A 23,271-nucleotide genomic window follows, 5' to 3' on the forward strand; every position below is an offset into this window, starting at 1 on the left:
GTGGGGGTGGTAGAGGCTAGATGGTAGGAAGGTAGAGGTCAGGGGGACAGGGAGTGCTGTGGGGTGATAGAGGCTAGATGGTAGGAAGGTAGAGGACAGGGGAACAGGGAGTGCTGTGGGGGTGGTAGAGGCTAGATGGTAGGAAGGTAGAGGACAGGGGAACAGGGAGTGCTGTGGGGGTGGTAGAGGCTAGATGGTAGGAAGGTAGAGGACAGGGGAACAGGGAGTGCTGTGGGGGTGGTAGAGGCTAGATGGTAGGAAGGTAGAGGACAGGGGAACAGGGAGTGCTGTGGGGGTGGTAGAGGCTAGATGGTAGGAAGGTAGAGGTCAGGGGGGACAGGGAGTGCTGTGGGGTGATAGAGGCTAGATGGTAGGAAGGTAGAGGACAGGGGAACAGGGAGTGCTGTGGGGGGGTAGAGGCTAGATGGTAGGAAGGTAGAGGACAGGGGAACAGGGAGTGCTGTGGGGGTGGTAGAGGCTAGATGGTAGGAAGGTAGAGGACAGGGGAACAGGGAGTGCTGTGGGGGTGGTAGAGGCTAGATGGTAGGAAGGTAGAGGACAGGGGAACAGGGAGTGCTGTGGGGGTGGTAGAGGCTAGATAGTAGGGAGGTAGAGGACAGGGGAACAGGGAGTACTGTGGGGGTGGTAGAGGCTAGATGGTAGGAAGGTAGAGGACAGGGGAACAGGGAGTACTGTGGGGTGGTAGAGGCTAGATGGTAGGAAGGTAGAGGACAGGGGAACAGGGAGTGCTGTGGGGGTGGTAGAGGCTAGATAGTAGGGAGGTAGAGGACAGGGGAACAGGGAGTACTGTGGGGGTGGTAGAGGCTAGATGGTAGGGAGGTAGAGGACAGGGGAACAGGGAGTACTGTGGGGGTGGTAGAGGCTAGATGGTAGGAAGGTAGAGGACAGGGGAACAGGGAGTACTGTGGGGGTGGTAGAGGCTAGATGGTAGGAAGGTAGAGGACAGGGGAACAGGGAGTACTGTGGGGGTGGTAGAGGCTAGATGGTAGGAAGGTAGAGGACAGGGGAACAGGGAGTACTGTGGGGGTGGTAGAGGCTAGATGGTAGGAAGGTAGAGGACAGGGGAACAGGGAGTACTGTGGGGGTGGTAGAGGCTAGATGGTAGGAAGGTAGAGGACAGGGGAACAGGGTGATGGCCTAAGTAAGCAGAGTCCTAAAGGACTGACCTTCACAGTCTGTGTGTCTGTCCTGTCCTGCTGTCCTGTCCTGCTGCTCAGGGGACTGTGGGGACTCTGACACATCCCCTTCACACTTGAGCTAATTGGGAAGCAGTCAGCATCGCTTTATCTCTCTCTCTCTCTCTCTCTCTCCATCCATCCCTTCCTCTCAATTCAATTCAATTCAATTCAATTCGCTTTATTGGCATGACGTAACAATATACATATTGCCAAAGCTTATTTTGGATATTTACAATATAAAAATAAATAAAATGAGAATCAAATATTGTCAACGGGACAACAGTAACTACAATAACCAAGGGTCAAAATAACCAACACATTGAACAATAACAATAATCATACAGTAGAGGACATGTGCAGGTTGATTGGTCTGTCAGACACTGTCCCTCAACTTATGGCAGGCAGCAATGTAGTGCGCTGCCAACCCACAGCTCTCTGCGTCCTCCCCCAACAGGACGGGTAGCCTATCCTCATCAGAGAGGTCTGTGAAACCTTGAATAAGGGTTTCAAATTTGGGGAAATGACACTCTCTAATTGTTTTATATTTTTTACATTTTGTCAGGAAATGTAGCTCCGTCTCAGGTTCTGCTGTGGTGCAGTGGTTGCACAGCCTTTCCTCTACAGGGAGCCAGGTTTTCCTGTGTCTACCCTTTTCAATGGCAAGGCTGTGCTCACTGAGCCTGTACTTTGTCAAGGTTTTTCTAAGGTTTTGATCAGTAACCATGGTCAAATATTTAGCCATAGTGTACTGTCGATTTAGGGCCAGATAGCACTGCATTTTGCTTTGTGTTTGTGCTTGTGTTTCCCAATAAGCAATGTAGTTTTGTTTTGACTGTGTTGTAATTTGGTTTATTCTGATTGATTGGATGTTCTGGTCCTGAGGCTTCAGTGTGTTAGTAGAACAGGTTAGTGAACTCAGCCCCAGGACCAGCTGGATGAGGGGACTCTTTTCTTTGCTCAGCTCTTGGCATTGCAGGGATTGGTAATGATATGAGAGGGGGTCACTGTATTTTAGATGTTTCCAAAACTTAATTGCTCTTTTTTGAGTTTTTATTATTAGTGGATATTGGCCTAATTCTGCCCTGCATGCATTGTTTGTAGTTTTCCTCTGGACACGTAGGAGAATCTTACAGAACTCTGCATGTAGGGTTTCAATGGGGTGTTTGTCCCATTTGATGAAATCTTGTTTTGCAAGTGGACCCCACACCTCGCTGCCATAAAGTGCAATTGGTTCAATGACATATTCAATTAGTTTTAGCCAAATTTTAATAGGTATTTCAATTTGAATTAGCTTTTTAATGGCGTAGAATGCCCTGCGTGCTTTCTCTCTCAGTTCATTCACTGCCTCATTAAGGTGTCCAGTTGAGCTTATTTTTAAACCTAAGTAATTGTAGTGTGTACAGTACTCTATATATTTTGTACCAATTGAGAACTTTGGTCTAATTCCCTGAGATCTGGATCTTCTCTGGAAAATCATTATTTTAGTCTTTTTGGGGTTTACTGCCAGGGCCCAGGTCTGGCAGTACTGCTCTAGCAGGTCCAGGCTCTGCTGTAGGCCAGGTGCTGTGGGTGACATCAGGCATAGGTCATCTGCGAAGAGTAGGCATTTAACTTCTGAATTGTGGAGACTAACACCAGGGGCTGAGGATTTTTCTAGAATAGTGGCCAATTCGTTAATGTAAATATTGAATAGTGCAGGGCTCAGATTGCAACCCTGACGAAGGCCCCGCCCCTGGTTAAAGAATTCTGTTCTTTTCTTACCAATTTTAATGCTGCACGTATTGCCAGTATACATTGATTTAATTATGTCATATGTTTTTCCCCCTACACCACTTTCAATAACTTTGTAGAACAGTCCTGTATGCCAAATAGAATCAAATGCTTTTTGGAAGTCGATAAAGCAAGCGTATATTTTGGTATTATTTTGGTGGACATGTTTATCTATCAGGGTGTGTAAGGTGTAAATATGATCAGTTGTGCGATGTTTTGGTATAAATCCAATTTGGCTTTTACTCAAGACATTGTGCTTATTAAGGAAGTTTAGAACTCTTACATTGATGATACTACAGAAAACCTTCCCCAGGTTACTGTTCACACAAATGCCTCTGTAATTGTTAGGGTGAAATTTGTCTCCGTTCTTAAAGATTGGGGTTATGAGTCCTTGATTCCAGATGTCAGGGAAATAACCTACACTCAGGATCAAATTAAACAGTTTTAATATAGCCAATTGAAATTTTGCACTAGTGAGTTTGAGCATCTCATTTAGGATGCCATCAGGTCCGCATGCTTTTTTAAATTTGAGGGCCTGAAGTTTCTTATAGAGCTCCTGGTCAGTAATTGGGGAGTCCAATGGGTTTTGATTGTCCTTTATAGCTTTTTCTAATCCATTCAACTTCTCATGGATTTGGCGTTGTTCTGCGTTTGTGTCAGTTTGAACGGTGTTGTAGAGTGTTTTGAAATGGGTCGTCCATACGTCACCATTTTGTATCGCTAATTCCTCTTGTTTAGATTTTTTTAGTTTTTTCCAATTTTGCCAAAAGTTGTTTGTGTTTATGGACTCCTCAATTAGTGTCAGCTGCTTGCTGTTGTACTGTGCTTTTTTGGTTCTGAGTGTACGTTTATAGAGTTTTAAAGTCTCACAGTAATGAAGGCGTAGTTCACCATTATTTGGGTCTCTGTGCTTTTGGTTGGATAGTGTTCTAAGGTTTTTCCTTATAATTTTACAATCTGCATCAAACCAGTTGTCATCTGCGATTTTTTTAGTTTTGTTTTTTATCAATTTCAATTGTGCTTCTTTTGCCGTTTGCCTCTCTCTCACTCTCTCCAACCCTCTCCATCCCCCCTGTCTCTCTCCATCCCACTGTCTCCGTCTCGCTCTTTCCATCCATCCCTTTCCCTCTCTCCAACCCTCTCCATCCCACTGTCTCGCTCTCTTTTTCTTCACCCCTCTCTCTCTCTCTCTCTCTCTCTCTCTCTCTCTCACCCTCTCTGTCTCCAGCTCTGTCTCTCTGTCTCTAGCTCTGTCTCTCTGTCTCTAACTCTGTCTCTAGCTCTGTCTCTCTGTCTCTAGCTCTGTCTCTCTGTCTCTAGCTCTGTCTCTCTGTCTCTAACTCTGTCTCTAGCTCTGTCTCTCTGTCTCTAGCTCTGTCTCTCTGTCTCTAACTCTGTCTCTCTGTCTCTAACTCTGTCTCTCTGTCTCTAGCTCTGTCTCTCTGTCTCTAGCTCTGAACTCTCTGTCTCTAACTCTGTCTCTCTGTCTCTAACTCTGTCTCTCTGTCTCTAGCTCTGTCTCTCTGTCTCTAGCTCTGTCTCCCTGCCTCTAGCTCTGTCTCTCTGTCTCTAGCTCTGTCTCTCTGTCTCTAGCTCTGTCTCCCTGCCTCTAGCTCTGTCTCTCTGTCTCTAACTCTGTCTCTAGCTCTGTCTCTCTGTCTCTAACTCTGTCTCTCTGTCTCTAGCTCTCTCTCTCTGTCTCTAGCTCTGTCTCTAGCTCTGTCTCTCTGTCTCTAGCTCTGTCTCTCTGTCTCTAGCTCTGTCTCTCTGTCTCTAGCTCTCTCTGTCTCTAACTCTGTCTTTCTGTCTCTAGCTCTGTCTCTCTGTCTCTAACTCTGTCTCTCTGTCTCTAGCTCTGTCTCTCTGTCTCTAACTCTGTCTCTCTGTCTCTAGCTCTGTCTCTCTGTCTCTAACTCTGTCTCTCTGTCTCTAGCTCTGTCTCTCTGTCTCTAACTCTGTCTCTCTGTCTCTAGCTCTGTCTCTCTGTCTCTAGCTCTGTCTTTCTGTCTCTAGCTCTGTCTCTCTGTCTCTAACTCTGTCTCTCTGTCTCTCTCTCTGTCTCTCTGTCTCTAGCTCTGTCTCTAGCTCTGTCTCTAGCTCTGTCTCTCTGTCTCTAACTCTGTCTCTCTGTCTCTAGCTCTGTCTCTCTGTCTCTAACTCTGTCTCTCTGTCTCTAGCTCTGTCTCTAACTCTGTCTCTCTGTCTCTAGCTCTGTCTCTCTGTCTCTAGCTCTGTCTCTAACTCTGTCTCTCTGTCTCTAGCTCTGTCTCTAGCTCTGTCTCTCTGTCTCTAGCTCTGTCTCTCTGTCTCTAGCTCTGTCTCTAGCTCTGTCTCTAGCTCTGTCTCTCTGTCTCTAGCTCTGTCTCTCTGTCTCTAACTCTGTCTCTCTGTCTCTAGCTCTGTCTCTCTGTCTCTAGCTCTGTCTCTCTGTCTCTAGCTCTGTCTCTCTGTCTCTAACTCTGTCTCTCTGTCTCTAGCTCTGTCTCTCTGTCTCTAGCTCTGTCTCTCTGTCTCTAACTCTGTCTCTCTGTCTCTAGCTCTGTCTCTAGCTCTGTCTCTCTGTCTCTAGCTCTGTCTCTCTGTCTCTAGCTCTGTCTCTCTGTCTCTAACTCTGTCTCTCTGTCTCTAGCTCTGTCTCTCTGTCTCTAGCTCTGAACTCTCTGTCTCTAACTCTGTCTCTCTGTCTCTAACTCTGTCTCTCTGTCTCTAGCTCTGTCTCTCTGTCTCTAGCTCTGTCTCCCTGCCTCTAGCTCTGTCTCTCTGTCTCTAGCTCTGTCTCTCTGTCTCTAGCTCTGTCTCCCTGCCTCTAGCTCTGTCTCTCTGTCTCTAACTCTGTCTCTAGCTCTGTCTCTCTGTCTCTAACTCTGTCTCTCTGTCTCTAGCTCTCTCTCTCTGTCTCTAGCTCTGTCTCTAGCTCTGTCTCTCTGTCTCTAGCTCTGTCTCTCTGTCTCTAGCTCTGTCTCTCTGTCTCTAGCTCTCTCTGTCTCTAACTCTGTCTTTCTGTCTCTAGCTCTGTCTCTCTGTCTCTAACTCTGTCTCTCTGTCTCTAGCTCTGTCTCTCTGTCTCTAACTCTGTCTCTCTGTCTCTAGCTCTGTCTCTCTGTCTCTAACTCTGTCTCTCTGTCTCTAGCTCTGTCTCTCTGTCTCTAACTCTGTCTCTCTGTCTCTAGCTCTGTCTCTCTGTCTCTAGCTCTGTCTTTCTGTCTCTAGCTCTGTCTCTCTGTCTCTAACTCTGTCTCTCTGTCTCTCTCTCTGTCTCTCTGTCTCTAGCTCTGTCTCTAGCTCTGTCTCTAGCTCTGTCTCTCTGTCTCTAACTCTGTCTCTCTGTCTCTAGCTCTGTCTCTCTGTCTCTAACTCTGTCTCTCTGTCTCTAGCTCTGTCTCTAACTCTGTCTCTCTGTCTCTAGCTCTGTCTCTCTGTCTCTAGCTCTGTCTCTAACTCTGTCTCTCTGTCTCTAGCTCTGTCTCTCTGTCTCTAGCTCTGTCTCTCTGTCTCTAACTCTGTCTCTCTGTCTCTAGCTCTGTCTCTAGCTCTGTCTCTCTGTCTCTAGCTCTGTCTCTCTGTCTCTAGCTCTGTCTCTCTGTCTCTAACTCTGTCTCTCTGTCTCTAGCTCTGTCTCTCTGTCTCTAGCTCTGTCTCTCTGTCTCTAACTCTGTCTCTCTGTCTCTCTGTCTCTAGCTCTGTCTCTCTGTCTCTAGCTCTGTCTCTCTGTCTCTAGCTCTGTCTCTCTGTCTCTAACTCTGTCTCTCTGTCTCTAGCTCTGTCTCTCTGTCTCTAGCTCTGTCTCTCTGTCTCTAACTCTGTCTCTCTGTCTCTAGCTCTGTCTCTAGCTCTGTCTCTCTGTCTCTAGCTCTGTCTCTCTGTCTCTAACTCTGTCTCTCTGTCTCTAGCTCTGTCTCTCTGTCTCTAGCTCTGTCTCTCTGTCTCTAGCTCTGTCTCTCTGTCTCTAACTCTGTCTCTCTGTCTCTAACTCTGTCTCTAGCTCTGTCTCTAGCTCTGTCTCTAACTCTGTCTCTCTGTCTCTAGCTCTGTCTCTAGCTCTGTCTCTAGCTCTGTCTCTCTGTCTCTAGCTCTGTCTCTCTGTCTCTAGCTCTGTCTCTCTGTCTCTAACTCTGTCTCTCTGTCTCTAACTCTGTCTCTCTGTCTCTCTGTCTCTAACTCTGTCTCTCTGTCTCTAGCTCTGTCTCTAGCTCTGTCTCTAGCTCTGTCTCTCTGTCTCTAGCTCTGTCTCTCTGTCTCTAGCTCTGTCTCTCTGTCTCTCTCTCTGTCTCTCTGTCTCTAGCTCTGTCTCTCTGTCTTTCTGTCTCTAGCTCTGTCTCTCTGTCTCTAGCTCTGTCTCTCTGTCTCTAGCTCTGTCTCTAGCTCTGTCTCTCTGTCTCTAACTCTGTCTCTAGCTCTGTCTCTAGCTCTGTCTCTCTGTCTCTCTCTCTGTCTCTCTGTCTCTCTGTCTCTAGCTCTGTCTCTCTGTCTCTAGCTCTGTCTCTCTGTCTCTAGCTCTGTCTCTCTGTCTCTAACTCTGTCTCTAGCTCTGTCTCTCTGTCTCTCTGTCTCTCTGTCTCTAGCTCTGTCTCTCTGTCTCTAGCTCTGTCTCTCTGTCTCTAGCTCTGTCTCTCTGTCTCTAGCTCTGTCTCTCTGTCTCTAGCTCTGTCTCTCTGTCTCTCTCTCTGTCTCTCTGTCTCTAGCTCTGTCTCTCTGTCTTTCTGTCTCTAGCTCTGTCTCTCTGTCTCTAGCTCTGTCTCTAGCTCTGTCTCTCTGTCTCTAACTCTGTCTCTAGCTCTGTCTCTAGCTCTGTCTCTCTGTCTCTCTGTCTCTCTGTCTCTAGCTCTGTCTCTCTGTCTCTAGCTCTGTCTCTCTGTCTCTAGCTCTGTCTCTCTGTCTCTAGCTCTGTCTCTCTGTCTCTAACTCTGTCTCTAGCTGTCTCTCTGTCTCTAACTCTGTCTCTCTGTCTCTAGCTCTGTCTCTAACTCTGTCTCTAGCTGTCTCTAACTCTGTCTCTCTGTCTCTAGCTCTGTCTCTCTGTCTCTAGCTCTGTCTCTCTGTCTCTAGCTCTGTCTCTGTCTCTAGCTGTCTCTCTCTCTCTCCCTCTCTGTCTCCCTGTCTCTAGCTCTGTCTCTCTGTCTCTAGCTCTGTCTTTCTGTCTCTCTCTCTGTCTCTAACTCTGTCTCTCTGTCTCTAGCTCTGTCTCTCTGTCTCTAGCTCTGTCTCTAGCTCTGTCTCTCTGTCTCTAGCTCTGTCTCTAGCTCTGTCTCTCTGTCTCTAGCTCTGTCTCTAGCTCTGTCTCTCTGTCTCTAGCTGTCTCTAACTCTGTCTCTCTGTCTCTAGCTCTGTCTCTCTGTCTCTAGCTCTGTCTGCTCTGTCTCTAGCTCTGTCTCTAGCTCTGTCTCTAGCTCTGTCTCTCTGTCTATAGCTGTCTCTCTCTCTCGCTCCCTCTCTGTCTCTAGCTCTGTCTCTCTGTCTCCAGCTCTGTCTCTAGCTGTCTCTGTCTCTCTCTCTCTCTCTCTAGCTTTGTCTCTCTGTCTCTAGCTCTGTCTCTCTGTCTCTAGCTCTGTCTCTCTGTCTCACTCTCTGTCTCCCCAAGAGGGTAACCAACACTCTGTCTGACTCCTGGATCACCTCCTGGTCTGACAACACAACGAGTAACGTTACGTTACAGTAAGATACAGTTACAGCACTGGTAACCTTACGCTGTCTGTCTTCCATCCAGCAAGACAGTTAAACAGGACAGCCTTTACTGGTAACCTTACGCTGTCTGTCTTCCATCCAGCAAGACAGTTAAACAGGACAGAGTTTATTGGTTACTGTTGCTTGCACTTGTGAAACTTTGTGAGTACAGTGTGTAGGAGCTTCTTCCTGCAAAGCAATCTCTAGATGTGTGAATGCATTTCTCTTTTAAGAGTGAAACTGTTGCAACATTAGGCAGGGGAACAGTGTAGAGTACTTCTAACACAGTGTTGTGTCAACACCTTGGTGTGAAGAGGTCCAGTATCAGTTATATACTTCTAACAAGAGGTCCAGTATCAGTTATAGACTTCTAACACAGTGTTGTGTCAACACCTTGGTGTGAAGAGGTCCAGTATCAGTTATATACTTCTAACACAGTTTTGTGTCAACACCTTGGTGTGAAGAGGTCCAGTAGTTATCAAGCCAAGAGAGGACAGTTCCTTTATAACTGAGCTTTATTTACACACCACAAAGACGAATGGCTAATAGCAGCAGGGGGTGGCTGTGGTGTGTTAAGAGATCACCCTGCTGGCTGTTGACCAACGGGGGCTGTTTGTGCAGTTTCAATATGAAGTGTTGTTGGGAAATGAACAGAAAATGAGGGCCGATGTTCTGGTCAGAGGTGATAGGAACGGCTTTAAACCATTGGTCCGCATGGTGTGTCGACATGCCTAATGTAACTCAATTTCTAAGTAGAGCAGATTGTCGTTACCATGTCGACATGTCTAATGTAACTCCATTTCTAAGTAGAGCAGATTGACGTTACCATGTCGACATGTCTAATGTAACTCCATTTCTAAGTAGAGCAGATTGACGTTACCATGTCGACATGCCTAATGTAACTCCATTTCTAAGTAGAGCAGATTGTCGTTACCATGTCGACATGCCTAATGTAACTCCATTTCTAAGTAGAGCAGATTGACGTTACCATGTCGACATGTCTAATGTAACTCCATTTCTAAGTAGAGCAGCTTGACGTTACCATGTCGACATGTCTAATGTAACTCCATTTCTAAGTAGAGCAGATTGATGTTACCATGTCGACATGCCTAATGTAACTCTTCCCACCATATTCATCATTGACTGGATGTTCTACCAGTGGTTTGAGTCTGGTTCATTTCATCCCAGTATTAAAATCCAATGGAGGTAACTATGACTACAGTATCTGTTATGAAGTGAATCTATGAGAAGGGGTACTCCACTGGTACTCTGTTCTTTCAGGATGGATCCCATTGGTGACTTACCCTGTGGCAGTCTCCCCCAGACAGAACCTCCTGGATGAAGACTGCAGGGCCGTCCGGTCTATTGGAGCCTCCGCCGATGGTGATGCCCAGACTAGAGGAGCGGGCTACAGAGATCAGCTGGATCACACCCTCTCCTGGGTGACTGGAGACAGGAGGAGGAGAGGATGGGGATATAGTATATACTATAAGACAGATAGACACATACAAACTCTCTCAAATACACACCCAGTCACAGCAACAGTCACAGATAGTAGAACATAGATACAGGTGAACTAACTGTACAACCCATTCATATGGTAGATACATCAACATCAATGGTTAAACTGTACTATATTGTAGCGAGCTTAACACAACTCCTAGCCACCTTGTCAAGAGCTTTGGATCTCTTGGCGTAATGGCTAAGGTGTTGGGTTGGCAGTCGCTGGACCCGGGTCGAGTCCCAGTCGGGGCTACCCCCTGAATTAGCTACAATAGCTATACCTGAGGGAGCGCAGTAGAGGGTTGTTGTAGGTGCTCTGAGAGCCAGCAGGACTCAAAAGCAAAGGACTCTGGGAGCGTGACGAGGACCCGGACGATGTGCTGTCCAGATATCTGCCTGCTTAGAAAGGAGGAGAGACAGGGAACAGTTAGAGACAGGGAACAGTTAGAGACAGGGAACAGTTAGAGACAGGTAACAGTTAGAGACAGGGAACAGTTAGAGACAGGGAATAGAGACAGGGAACAGTTAGAGACAGGGAACAGTTAGAGACAGGGAACAGTTAGAGACAGGGAACAGTAACAGTAAGAGACAGGGAACAGTTAGAGACAGGGAACAGTTAGAGACAGGGAACAGCTAGAGACAGGGAACAGTTAGAGACAGGGAACAGTTAGAGACAGGGAACAGTTAGAGACAGGGAACAGTTAGAGAAAGGGAACAGTTAGAGACAGGGAACAGTTAGAGACAGGGAACAGCTAGAGACAGGGAACAGTTAGAGACAGGGAACAGTTAGAGACAGATAACAGTTAGAGACAGGGAACAGTTAGAGAACAGGGAACAGTTAGAGACAGGGAACAGCTAGAGACAGGGAACAGTTAGAGACAGGGAACAGCTAGAGACAGGGAACAGTTAGATACAGGTAACAGCTAGAGACAGGGAACAGTTAGAGACAGGGAACAGTTAGAGACAGGGAACAGTTAGAGACAGGTAACAGCTAGAGACAGGGAACAGTTAGAGACAGGGAACAGTTAGAGACAGGGAACAGTTAGAGACAGGGAACAGTTAGAGACAGGGAACAGCTAGAGACAGGGAACAGTTAGAGACAGGGAACAGTTAGAGACAGATAACAGTTAGAGACAGGGAACAGTTAGAGACAGGGAACAGCTAGAGACAGGGAACAGCTAGAGACAGGGAACAGTTAGAGACAGGGAACAGTTAGAGACAGGGAACAGCTAGAGACAGGGAACAGTTAGAGACAGGGAACAGCTAGAGACAGGGAACAGTTAGAGACAGGGAACAGTTAGAGACAGGGAACAGCTAGAGACAGGGAACAGTTAGAGACAGGGAACAGTTAGAGACAGGGAACAGCTAGAGACAGGGAACAGTTAGAGACAGGGAACAGTTAGAGACAGGGAACAGCTAGAGACAGGTAATGGTTAGAGAACAGGGAACAGTTAGAGACAGGGAACAGCTAGAGACAGGGAACAGTTAGAGAACAGGGAACAGTTAGAGACAGGGAACAGTTAGAGACAGGGAACAGTTAGAGACAGGGAACAGTTAGAGACAGATAACAGTTAGAGACAGGGAACAGTAACAGTTAGAGACAGGGAACAGTTAGAGACAGGGAACAGCTAGAGACAGGGAACAGTTAGAGAACAGGGAACAGTTAGAGACAGGGAACAGCTAGAGACAGGGAACAGTTAGAGAACAGGGAACAGTTAGAGACAGGGAACAGTTAGAGACAGGGAACAGTTAGAGACAGGGAACAGTTAGAGACAGATAACAGTTAGAGACAGGGAACAGTTAGAGACAGGGAACAGCTAGAGACAGGGAACAGTTAGAGACAGGGAACAGTTAGAGACAGATAACAGCTAGAGACAGGGAACAGTTAGAGACAGGGAACAGTTAGATACAGGTAACAGTTAGAGACAGATAACAGCTAGAGACAGGGAACAGTTAGAGACAGGGAACAGTTAGAGACAGGGAACAGTTAGAGAAAGGGAACAGTTAGAGACAGATAACAGTTAGAGACAGATAACAGTTAGAGACAGGGAACAGTTAGAGACAGGGAACAGTTAGAGACAGGGAACAGTTAGAGACAGGGAACAGTTAGAGACAGATAACAGTTAGAGACAGGGAACAGTTAGAGACAGGGAACAGTTAGAGAAAGGGAACAGTTAGAGACAGATAACAGTTAGAGACAGATAACAGTTAGAGACAGGGAACAGTTAGAGACAGGGAACAGCTAGAGACAGGGAACAGTTAGAGACAGGGAACAGCTAGAGACAGGGAACAGTTAGAGACAGGGAACAGTTAGAGACAGGGAACAGCTAGAGACAGGGAACAGTTAGAGACAGGGAACAGTTAGAGACAGGGAACAGTAACAGTTAGAGACAGGGAACAGTTAGAGACAGGGAACAGTTAGAGACAGGTAACAGTTAGAGACAGGGAACAGTTAGAGACAGGGAATAGAGACAGGGAACAGTTAGAGACAGGGAACAGTTAGAGACAGGGAACAGTTAGAGACAGGGAACAGCTAGAGACAGGGAACAGTTAGAGACAGGGAACAGTTAGAGACAGGGAACAGTTAGAGACAGGGAACAGTTAGAGACAGGGAACAGTTAGAGACAGGGAACAGCTAGAGACAGGGAACAGTTAGAGACAGGGAACAGTTAGAGACAGGGAACAGTTAGAGACAGGGAACAGTTAGAGACAGGGAACAGTAACAGTTAGAGACAGGGAACAGTTAGAGACAGGGAACAGTTAGAGACAGATAACAGTTAGAGACAGGGAACAGTTAGAGACAGGGAACAGTAACAGTTAGAGACAGGGAACAGTTAGAGACAGGGAACAGTTAGAGATAGGGAACAGTTAGAGACAGGGAACAGTAACAGTTAGAGACAGGGAACAGTTAGAGACAGGGAACAGTTAGAGACAGGGAACAGTTAGAGACAGGGAACAGCTAGAGACAGGGAACAGTTAGAGACAGGGAACAGTTAGAGACAGGGAACAGTAACAGTTAGAGACAGGGAACAGTTAGAGACAGGGAACAGTTAGAGACAGGGAACAGCTAGAGACAGGGAACAGTTAGAGACAGGGAACAGTTAGAGACAGATAACAGTTAGAGACAGGGAACAGTTAGAGACAGGGAACAGTTAGAGACAGGGAACAGTTAGAGACAGGGAACAGTTAGAGACAGGGAACAGTTAGAGACAGGGAACAGTAACAGTTAGAGACAGGGAACAGTTAGAGACAGGGAACAGTTAGAGACAGGGAACAGTTAGAGACAGGGAACAGTTAGAGACAGGGAACAGCTAGAGACAGGTAATGGTTAGAGACAGGGAACAGCTAGAGACAGGGAACAGTTAGAGACAGGGAACAGTTAGAGACAGGGAACAGCTAGAGACAGGTAATGGTTAGAGACAGGGAACAGCTAGAGACAGATAACAGTTAGAGACAGGGAACAGTTAGAGACAGGGAACAGCTAGAGACAGGGAACAGTTAGAGACAGGGAACAGTTAGAGACAGGGAACAGCTAGAGACAGGGAACAGCTAGAGACAGGGAACAGTTAGAGACAGGGAACAGCTAGAGACAGGTAATGGTTAGAGACAGATAACAGTTAGAGACAGGGAACAGCTAGAGACAGGGAACAGTTAGAGACAGGGAACAGTTAGAGACAGGGAACAGCTAGAGACAGGGAACAGTTAGAGACAGGGAACAGCTAGAGACAGGGAACAGTTAGAGACAGGGAACAGTTAGAGACAGGGAACAGTTAGAGACAGATAACAGTTAGAGACAGGGAACAGTTAGAGACAGATAACAGTTAGAGACAGGGAACAGTTAGAGACAGGGAACAGTTAGAGACAGGGAACAGTTAGAGACAGGGAACAGCTAGAGACAGGGAACAGTTAGAGACAGGGAACAGCTAGAGACAGGGAACAGTTAGAGACAGGTAATGGTTAGAGACAGGGAACAGCTAGAGACAGGTAATGGTTAGAGACAGGGAACAGCTAGAGACAGGGAACAGTTAGAGACAGGGAACAGCTAGAGACAGGGAACAGTTAGAGACAGGGAACAGTTAGAGACAGGGAACAGCTAGAGACAGGTAATGGTTAGAGACAGGGAACAGGGTCTTGGGATGCAAACAGGGTCTCCAGACGTTCCACTAGAGGGCAGTGTAAATAGGTACTAGTACATAATGAAAGAGGACTGACCCCTCAGTCAGTTTCCTGCCTCTACAGATATCCTATTAAACGCTCCGGATGGGAGTAGAGAGCCGCTGCCCCTGGACTTCATAAAGCAGTTCCTGACAAGTGTTTAGTTTAGTAAGCTTGATCTCCTCTAAGCTGTAAATAATACTCTACATGCTGCCCTGTGCTATTTATTTTTTAGCCCTGAAATCTAAAAGGAAACGGACAGGAACAGAAATTGCCTGTCTTACAAAAGGGATGTTACCGGGCTTATATAGTTGTCTTTGATTTGGACATTACAACGCAAAACTAATGTCAGCCTTTAAGAAATGTCTACAATGTTATTCGCTTCATGAAAACATACATTTCCATTGAGATATATTTCCTTGAGATGTCATTGCAATTCACTGACCCAATGATGAAAAACTAGGTAATTCACTGACTCAATGATGAAAAACTAGGTAATTGACTGATACAATAACGAAAAACTAGGTAATTCACTGACACAATGATGAAAAACTAGATAATTGACTGACTCAATGATGAAAAACTAGGTAATTCACTGACACAATGATGAAAAACTAGGTAATTCACTGACACAATGATGAAAAACTAGGTAATTCAATGACACAATGATGAAAAACTAGGTAATTCACTGACACAATGATGAAAAACTAGGTAATTCACTGACACAATGATGAAAAACTAGGTAATTCATTGACTCAATGATAAAAACTAGGCAAAACAAGGTGACATCTCACTTGAGATGAACCCCTAATACACAACATCAACAACAACATTTACAATGACAGACTTCTCCTAATGAAGGGGGCTGAAACCTCAATATACTTACAATGACCAGATCTGTCAACAACCTTGTAAACCTTTGTTTCCCTTCTCTCTCCTTTTTAGACAGCCGTTGTGTGTGTGTGTGTGTGTGTGTGTGTGTGTGTGTGTGTGTGTGTGTGTGTGTGTGTGTGTGTGTGTGTGTGTGTGTGTGTGTGTGTGTGTGTGTGTGTGTGTGTGTGTGTGTGTGTGTGTGTGTGTGTGTGTGGGTGTGTGTGTGTGTACATGTATCACCCACAGCAGAAACAGATGTTAGCAATTGCATAATGGACAACGGCGCTCGCTGTCATGAGACATTTTCAAAGGCCCACTCACATACTGGATCATCTAGCTATAGTACTGTACACTTTAAAGGATCAGCGGCATGTTACTGAGGTTTTCATCTAGCTATAGTACTGTACACTTTAAAGGATCAGCGGCATGTCACTGAGGTTTTCATCTAGCTATAGTACTGTACACTTTAAAGGATCAGCGGCATGTTACTGAGGTTTTCATCTAGCTATAGTACTGTACACTTTAAAGGATCAGCGGCATGTTACTGAGGTTTTCATCTAGCTATAGTACTGTACACTTTAAAGGATCAGCGGCATGTCACTGAGGTTTTCATCTAGCTATAGTACTGTACACTTTAAAGGATCAGCGGCATGTTACTGAGGTTTTCATCTAGCTATAGTACTGTACACTTTAAAGGATCAGCGGCATGTCACTGAGGTTTTCATCTAGCTATAGTACTGTACACTTTAAAGGATCAGCGGCATGTTACTGAGGTTTTCATCTAGCTATAGTACTGTACACTTTAAAGGATCAGCGGCATGTTACTGAGGTTTTCATCTAGCTATAGTACTGTACACTTTAAAGGATCAGCGGCAATTAACTGAGGTTTTCATCTAGCTATAGTACTGTACACTTTAAAGGATCAGCGGCATGTTACTGAGGTTTTCATCTAGCTATAGTACTGTACACTTTAAAGGATCAGCGGCATGTTACTGAGGTTTTCATCTAGCTATAGTACTGTACACTTTAAAGGATCAGCGGCATGTTACTGAGGTTTTCATCTAGCTATAGTACTGTACACTTTAAAGGATCAGCGGCATGTTACTGAGGTTTTCATCTAGCTATAGTACTGTACACTTTAAAGGATCAGCGGCATGTTACTGAGGTTTTCATCTAGCTATAGTACTGTACACTTTAAAGGATCAGCGGCATGTCACTGAGGTTTTCATCTAGCTATAGTACTGTACACTTTAAAGGATCAGCGGCATGTCACTGAGGTTTTCATCTAGCTATAGTACTGTACACTTTAAAGGATCAGCGGCATGTCACTGAGGTTTTCATCTAGCTATAGTACTGTACACTTTAAAGGATCAGCGGCATGTCACTGAGGTTTTCATCTAGCTATAGTACTGTACACTTTAAAGGATCAGCGGCATGTCACTGAGGTTTTCATCTAGCTATAGTACTGTACACTTTAAAGGATCAGCGGCATGTTACTGAGGTTTTCATCTAGCTATAGTACTGTACACTTTAAAGGATCAGCAGCACGTTACTGAGGTTTTCATCTAGCTATAGTACTGTACACTTTAAAGGATCAGCGGCATGTTACTGAGGTTTTCATCTAGCTATAGTACTGTACACTTTAAAGGATCAGCGGCATGTTACTGAGGTTTTCATCTAGCTATAGTACTGTACACTTTAAAGGATCAGCGGCATGTCACTGAGGTTTTCATCTAGCTATAGTACTGTACACTTTAAAGGATCAGCGGCATGTTACTGAGGTTTTCATCTAGCTATAGTACTGTACACTTTAAAGGATCAGCGGCATGTCACTGAGGTTTTCATCTAGCTATAGTACTGTACACTTTAAAGGATCAGCGGCATGTTACTGAGGTTTTCATCTAGCTATAGTACTGTACACTTTAAAGGATCAGCGGCATGTTACTGAGGTTTTCATCTAGCTATAGTACTGTACACTTTAAAGGATCAGCGGCATGTCACTGAGGTTTTCATCTAGCTATAGTACTGTACACTTTAAAGGATCAGCAGCATGTCACTGAGGTTTTCATCTAGCTATAGTACTGTACACTTTAAAGGATCAGCAGCACGTTACTGAGGTTTTCATCTAGTTTTTCTGCTATAAAGTAGTTCTGTAAGTTACTATGATCAGAAAGGTTTTATTTGTATCTAGTGATATAGTACACAAACACATTTTACTGCTGTAAAGTAATTCTGTAAGTTACTATAATCCGAAAGGTTTCCGTTTTATCTAGTTATATAGTACACAAACACATTTTACAGGTGTAAAGTAAAGTGGTGATTTCATAGGGGGTCTGAGCACAGTACAAAATTGTTTAAAAGCGGGGATGAAAAATAAAGATCAAGACAGGACACATAGTATTGATTGGATGGGAGGTCCTCACTGTCATATACTGAGCTGGATATGTGTTTAAGATGTAGCACATACCATGTTGAAATAGAGGGGAGAGACAGGACATATACAGTATTTGTGGGGGTTATACCATGTTGAAATAGAGGGGGGAGACAGGACATACCATGTGGACATGGTGGGAGGTCCTACCATGCTGGATGGGAGAGTTGTGTTATACCATGTGGACATAGAGGGAGGAGGGAAGTCATACCATGCTGGATGGGAGAGTTGTGTTATACCATGTGGACATAGAGGGAGGAGGGAGGTCATACCATGCTGGATGGGAGAGTTGTGTTATACCATGTGGACGTAGAGGGAGGAGGGAGGTCCTACCATGCTGGATGGGAGAGTTGTGTTATACCATGTGGACATAGAGGGAGGAGGGAAGTCCTACCATGCTGGATGGGAGAGTTGCGTGTCGACCCAGTACTACTGCTGGATCCATACTTCTCCAAAAGCTCTGAAAACTCTCTCCTGTAAGAAACCAAAGGGGTAAATAATGACACATCCCCAACAACAAGTATACTGTTAGAACTGAACTATAACACTGTACTCACAGCCACACACCCACACGGTTCACTGACACGACAACCTTATATTAGTCTATCTATCACACTAACTATCTCACACCCACTACCTCACACCCCACAGAACCCCAAATCATATCACACCCACTACCTCACACCCCACAAAATCCCAAATCATATCACACCCACTACCTCACACCCACTACCTCACACCCCACAGAACCCCAAATCATATCACACCCACTACCTCACACCCCACAGAACCCCAAATCATATCACACCCACTACCTCACACCCCACAGAACCCCAAATCATATCACACCCACTACCTCACACCCCACAGAACCCCAAATCATATCACACCCACTACCTCACACCCCACAGAACCCCAAATCATATCACACCCTAAATTCTACCAAAGGTGGTAATTCTGTTAGGGGAACCCTAAATGCCACCATTTGTGGTAATTATGTTAGGGGAACCCTAAATTATACCATGGGTGGTAATTCTGTTAGGGGAACCCTAAATGATACCATGGGTGGTAATTCTGTTAGGGGAACCCTAAATGATACCATGGGTGGTAATTCTGTTAGGGGAACCCGAAAATCTACCATGGGTGATATTCTGATAGGGGAACCCTCAATGCTACCATGGGTGGTAATTATGTTAGGGGGACCCTCAATTCTACCATGGGTGGTAATTCTGTTGGGGGAATCCAAAATTCTACCATGGGTGGTAATTATGTTAGGGGAACCCTAAATGATACCATGGGTGGTAATTCTGTTAGGGAAACCCTAAATGATACCATGGGTGGTAATTCTGTTAGGGGAACCCTAAATGATACCATGGGTGGTAATTCTGTTAGGGGAACCCGAAAATCTACCATGGGTGATATTCTGATAGGGGAACCCTCAATGCTACCATGGGTGGTAATTATGTTAGGGGGACCCTCAATTCTACCATGGGTGGTAATTCTGTTGGGGGAATCCAAAATTCTACCATGGGTGGTAATTATGTTAGGGGAACCCTAAATGATACCATGGGTGGTAATTCTGTTAGGGGAACCCTAAATGCCAACATGGGTGGTAATTCTGATAGGGGAACCCTCAATGCTACCATGGGTGGTAATTATGTTAGGGGGACCCTCAATGCTACCATGGTTGGTAATTCTGTTGGGGGAACCCTAAATGATACCATGGGTGGTATTTCTGTTAGGGGAACCCTAAATGATACCATGGGTGGTATTTCTGTTAGGGGAACCCTAAATGATACCATGGGTGGTAATTCTGTTAGGGGAACCTTAAATTACCCTTCCAGATAAAGCTGACGTGTTGATAGAACATCAACAGCTACAGTATAAGGGTGAAATTGTGTTTTTAAAGTAAAGGTGTTGCTGTGTAGCTCCCCTACTGAATACACACTATCACCCACTAATCCCATTGTTGTTGGCTCTAGAATGGAGGCCTAATACACTGCCTGAGAGGGAGAGAGAGAGAGTGGGGGGGGAGAGAGAGCGAGAGAGAGGGGGGATACAGAGAGAGAAAGAGAGGAGAGAGAGAGAGTGGGGGGAGAGGGGGGAGAGTGAAAGAGAGGAGAGAAAGAGAGTGGGGGAGAGAGAGAGAGGGAGAAAGAGAGGAGAGAGAGAAAGAGAGGAGAGAGAGAAAGAGAGTGGGGGGAGAGAGAGAGAGAGAGAAAGAGAGAGAAAGAGAGTGGGGGATAGAGAGAGAGCGAGAGAGAGAGAGAGAGAGAGAGAGAGAGAGAGAGAGAGAGAGAGAGAGAGAGAGAGAGAGAGAGAGAGAGAGAGAGAGAGAGAGAGAGAGAGAGAGAGACAGAGAGAGACAGAGAGAGACAGAGAGAGACAGAGAGAGAGAGAGAGAGAGAGAGAGAGAGAGAGAGAGAGAGAGAGAGAGAGAGAGAGAGAGAGAGAGAGAGAGAGAGAACATTTCCTGGTATTCCCTCAGTGTCGTTGTTATGATCTTAAAAATAAATTGGATTGTGGACGGATTTCCGGACCAGGTACATCCACTGAATGATCTCTAATCAAATCTGTGATTTTCTTGGAATGACGGACATTGCTTGGTATAATATGCTTTTTCTGTAACAATTGTAGATGATAGGTGTTTTTTTCATCTCACTTGCGCATTGATTTAATGTCTTCCTCTTCCTGTATTCTCTTTCTATATCAAGTCCTTGCTGCAGATACCCCACCTAGACCAGAAGCAGCTAACACTGACGTATGGTCTACACCTTTCTAGGGGTCGGGGGTAAGAGCCAGTCAGTGTGGAGGAAATCCCTCCTGTACCAATGAGACCAGGACATTATGACCTACAGACCACTTCCCTAAGGTCAATTTCTCTCCCCACCCCCCCATCCTTACCATCCCCTGTCTACTCCATCTCTCTCTCCCCTCCCTCCCCACTCCATCTCTCTCTCCCCTCCCTCCCCACTCCATCTCTCTTTCCCCTCCCCTCCCTCCCTACTCCATCTCCCTCTCTCCCCTCCCTCCCCACTCCATCTCTCTCTCCCCTCCCTCCCCATTCCATCTCTCTCTCTCCCCTCCCCACTCCATCTCTCTCTCTCCCCTCCCTCCCTACACCATCTCTCTCTCTCCCCTCCCTCCCCACTCCATCTCTATTTCCCCTCCCCTCCCTCCCTACTCCATCTCCCTCTCTCCCCACTCCATCTCTCTCTCCCCCTCCATCTCTCTCTCTCCCCTCCCTCCCTACTCCATCTCCCTCTCTCCCCTCCCCACTCCATCTCTCTCTCTCCCCTCCCCTCCCCACTCCATCTCTCTCTCCCCTCCCTCCCTACACCATCTCCCTCTCTCCCCTCCCCACTCCATCTCTCTCTCTTCCCCTCCCCTCCCCACTCCATCTCTCTCTCTCCTCCCCTCCTTTCTCCACTCCCTCTTTCTCTCTCCTCCCTTTCACTCCTCCCAGACCCCTCACCTCCAGACTGACTGATTGCGGACTTTACCTCGACTAACCTGTACCCCCGCACATTGACTCGGTACCGGTACCCCCTGTACATAGCCTCGTTATTATTATTTTATTGTTACTTTTTATTTTATTTTTTACTTTAGTTTATTTTGTAAATATTTTCTAAACTCTATTTCTTGAACTGCATTGTTGACTAATCGCTTGTAAGTAAGCATATTCGGCGCATGTGACAAATAACATTTGATTTGATTTGACTGACAGTTATGGGTCAGCAGTATCTTTCCTGTTGCCTGGCGACTCCAACTGAATTCTTCCTCTATGTTAGCTACATACTTCAGTCTGAGACTGACATCATTGAAGTCATTTGTGGTGACGTCAAAATGAGGGGTGTTGTACAAAACAAACCAATCAGAGTATTAAAGCCAATGAAGAATTTAAAAAACGCCACTTTACCCATGTGTGTTCTGGCGATTGGTTTCTGGGACAAATCAGAACGGTTAGAATGTGTTTGCGTTCTAGAAATCGTCGGGGAGGTTCTCAGATCCAGACTCATTTGGAGAATACCCCAGACAGGAAGGATGTCCCCTTTCTGACCCCAGACAAGATGTCCCCTCTCTGACCCCAGACAGGAAGGATGTCCCCTCTCTGACACCAGACAGGAAGGATGTCCCCTCTCTGACACCAGACAGGAAGGATGTCACCTCTCTGACACCAGACAGGAAGGATGTCCCCTCTCTGACCCCATACAGGAAGGATGTCCCCTCTCTGACCCCATACAGGAAAGATGTCCCCTCTCTGACACCAGACAGGAAGGATGTCCCCTCTCTGACACCAGACAGGAAGGATGTCCCCTCTCTGACACCAGACAGGAAGGATGTCCCCTCTCTGACACCAGACAGGAAGGATGTCCCCTCTCTGACCCCATACAGGAAGGATGTCCCCTCTCTGACCCCATACAGGAAAGATGTCCCCTCTCTGACACCAGACAGGAAGGATGTCCCCTCTCTGACACCAGACAGGAAGGATGTCCCCTCTCTGACCCCATACAGGAAGGATGTCCCCTCTCTGACCCCATACAGGAAAGATGTCCCCTCTCTGACACCAGACAGGAAGGATGTCCCCTCTCTGACACCAGACAGGAAGGATGTCCCCTCTCTGACACCAGACAGGAAGGATGTCCCCTCTCTGACACCAGACAGGAAGGATGTCCCCTCTCTGACACCAGACAGGAAGGATGTCCCCTCTCTGACACCAGACAGGAAGGATGTCCCCTCTCTGACCCCAGACAGGAAGGATTAGACTGATCTGATCAGCTATGTGGTGCTCTTCAACATGTCCAGTCTGAATCTCTGGTATATTTAACCTCACTGCAGGGGAATGTCCAGTCTGAATCTCTGGTATATTTAACCTCACTTCAGGGGAATGTCCAGTTTGAATCTCTGGTATATTTAACCTCACTGCAGGGGAATGTCCAGTCTGAATCTCTGGTATATTTAACCTCACTGCAGGGGAATGTCCAGTCTGAATCTCTGGTATATTTAACCTCACTGCAGGGGAATGTCCTGTCTGAATCTCTGGTATATTTAACCTCACTGCAGGGGAATGTCCAGTCTGAATCTCTGGTATACTTAACCTCACTGCAGGGGAATGTCCAGTCTGAATCTCTGGTATACTTAACCTCACTGCAGGGGAATGTCCAGTCTGAATCTCTGGTATATTTAACCTCACTTCAGGGGAATGTCCAGTCTGAATCTCTGGTATATTTAACCTCACTGCAGGGGAATGTGCAGTCTGAATCTCTGGTATATTTAACCTCACTGCAGGGGAATGTCCAGTCTGAATCTCTGGTATATTTAACCTCACTGCAGGGGAATGTCCAGTCTGAATCTCTGGTATATTTAACCTCACTGCAGGGGAATGTCCAGTCTGAATCTCTGGTATATTTAACCTCACTGCAGGGGAATGTCCAGTCTGAATCTCTGGTATATTTAACCTCACTGCAGGGGAATGTACATATATTGTGCTTATGTCTGCGTGTCTTCCTTCATATCACCATCAGGATGGGCTGCTGAGACAGATGGATTAACAACCTCAGAGGTCACATAGGGTCACGTGGTGATCTGATGTCACTAGCGGGACTGACTGGTGGTTAAGGTGGCTAACACCAAAGACACTGTCACGACTTCCACCGAAGGTGGCTCCTCTCCCTGTTC

At 46.1% G+C, this 23,271-nt stretch overlaps 1 protein-coding gene across 6 annotated transcripts in view; it reads right to left on the bottom strand.

Annotated features, from left to right (window-relative positions):
- The window catches only part of LOC106602015 (syntaxin-binding protein 4), a 175,681-nt gene that overhangs the window by 56,411 nt on the left and 95,999 nt on the right, over positions 1-23,271 (bottom strand). For 5 of the 6 annotated variants that reach the window (XM_045715827.1, XM_045715825.1, XM_045715824.1 and 2 more), the window contains 3 exons: positions 17,987-18,066; positions 10,415-10,532; positions 9,935-10,076 (listed from right to left, as the gene is read on the bottom strand). In XM_045715827.1, coding sequence (XP_045571783.1) covers positions 9,935-10,076; positions 10,415-10,532; positions 17,987-18,066 — 340 coding nt within the window. The remainder of the gene's footprint in view (positions 1-9,934; positions 10,077-10,414; positions 10,533-17,986; positions 18,067-23,271) is intronic. The other variant, XM_045715823.1, reaches the window with a different exon arrangement.

The sequence above is a fragment of the Salmo salar genome, chromosome ssa03, assembly GCF_905237065.1.
Source record: "Salmo salar chromosome ssa03, Ssal_v3.1, whole genome shotgun sequence".
NCBI classification, from domain to species: domain Eukaryota; kingdom Metazoa; phylum Chordata; class Actinopteri; order Salmoniformes; family Salmonidae; genus Salmo; species Salmo salar.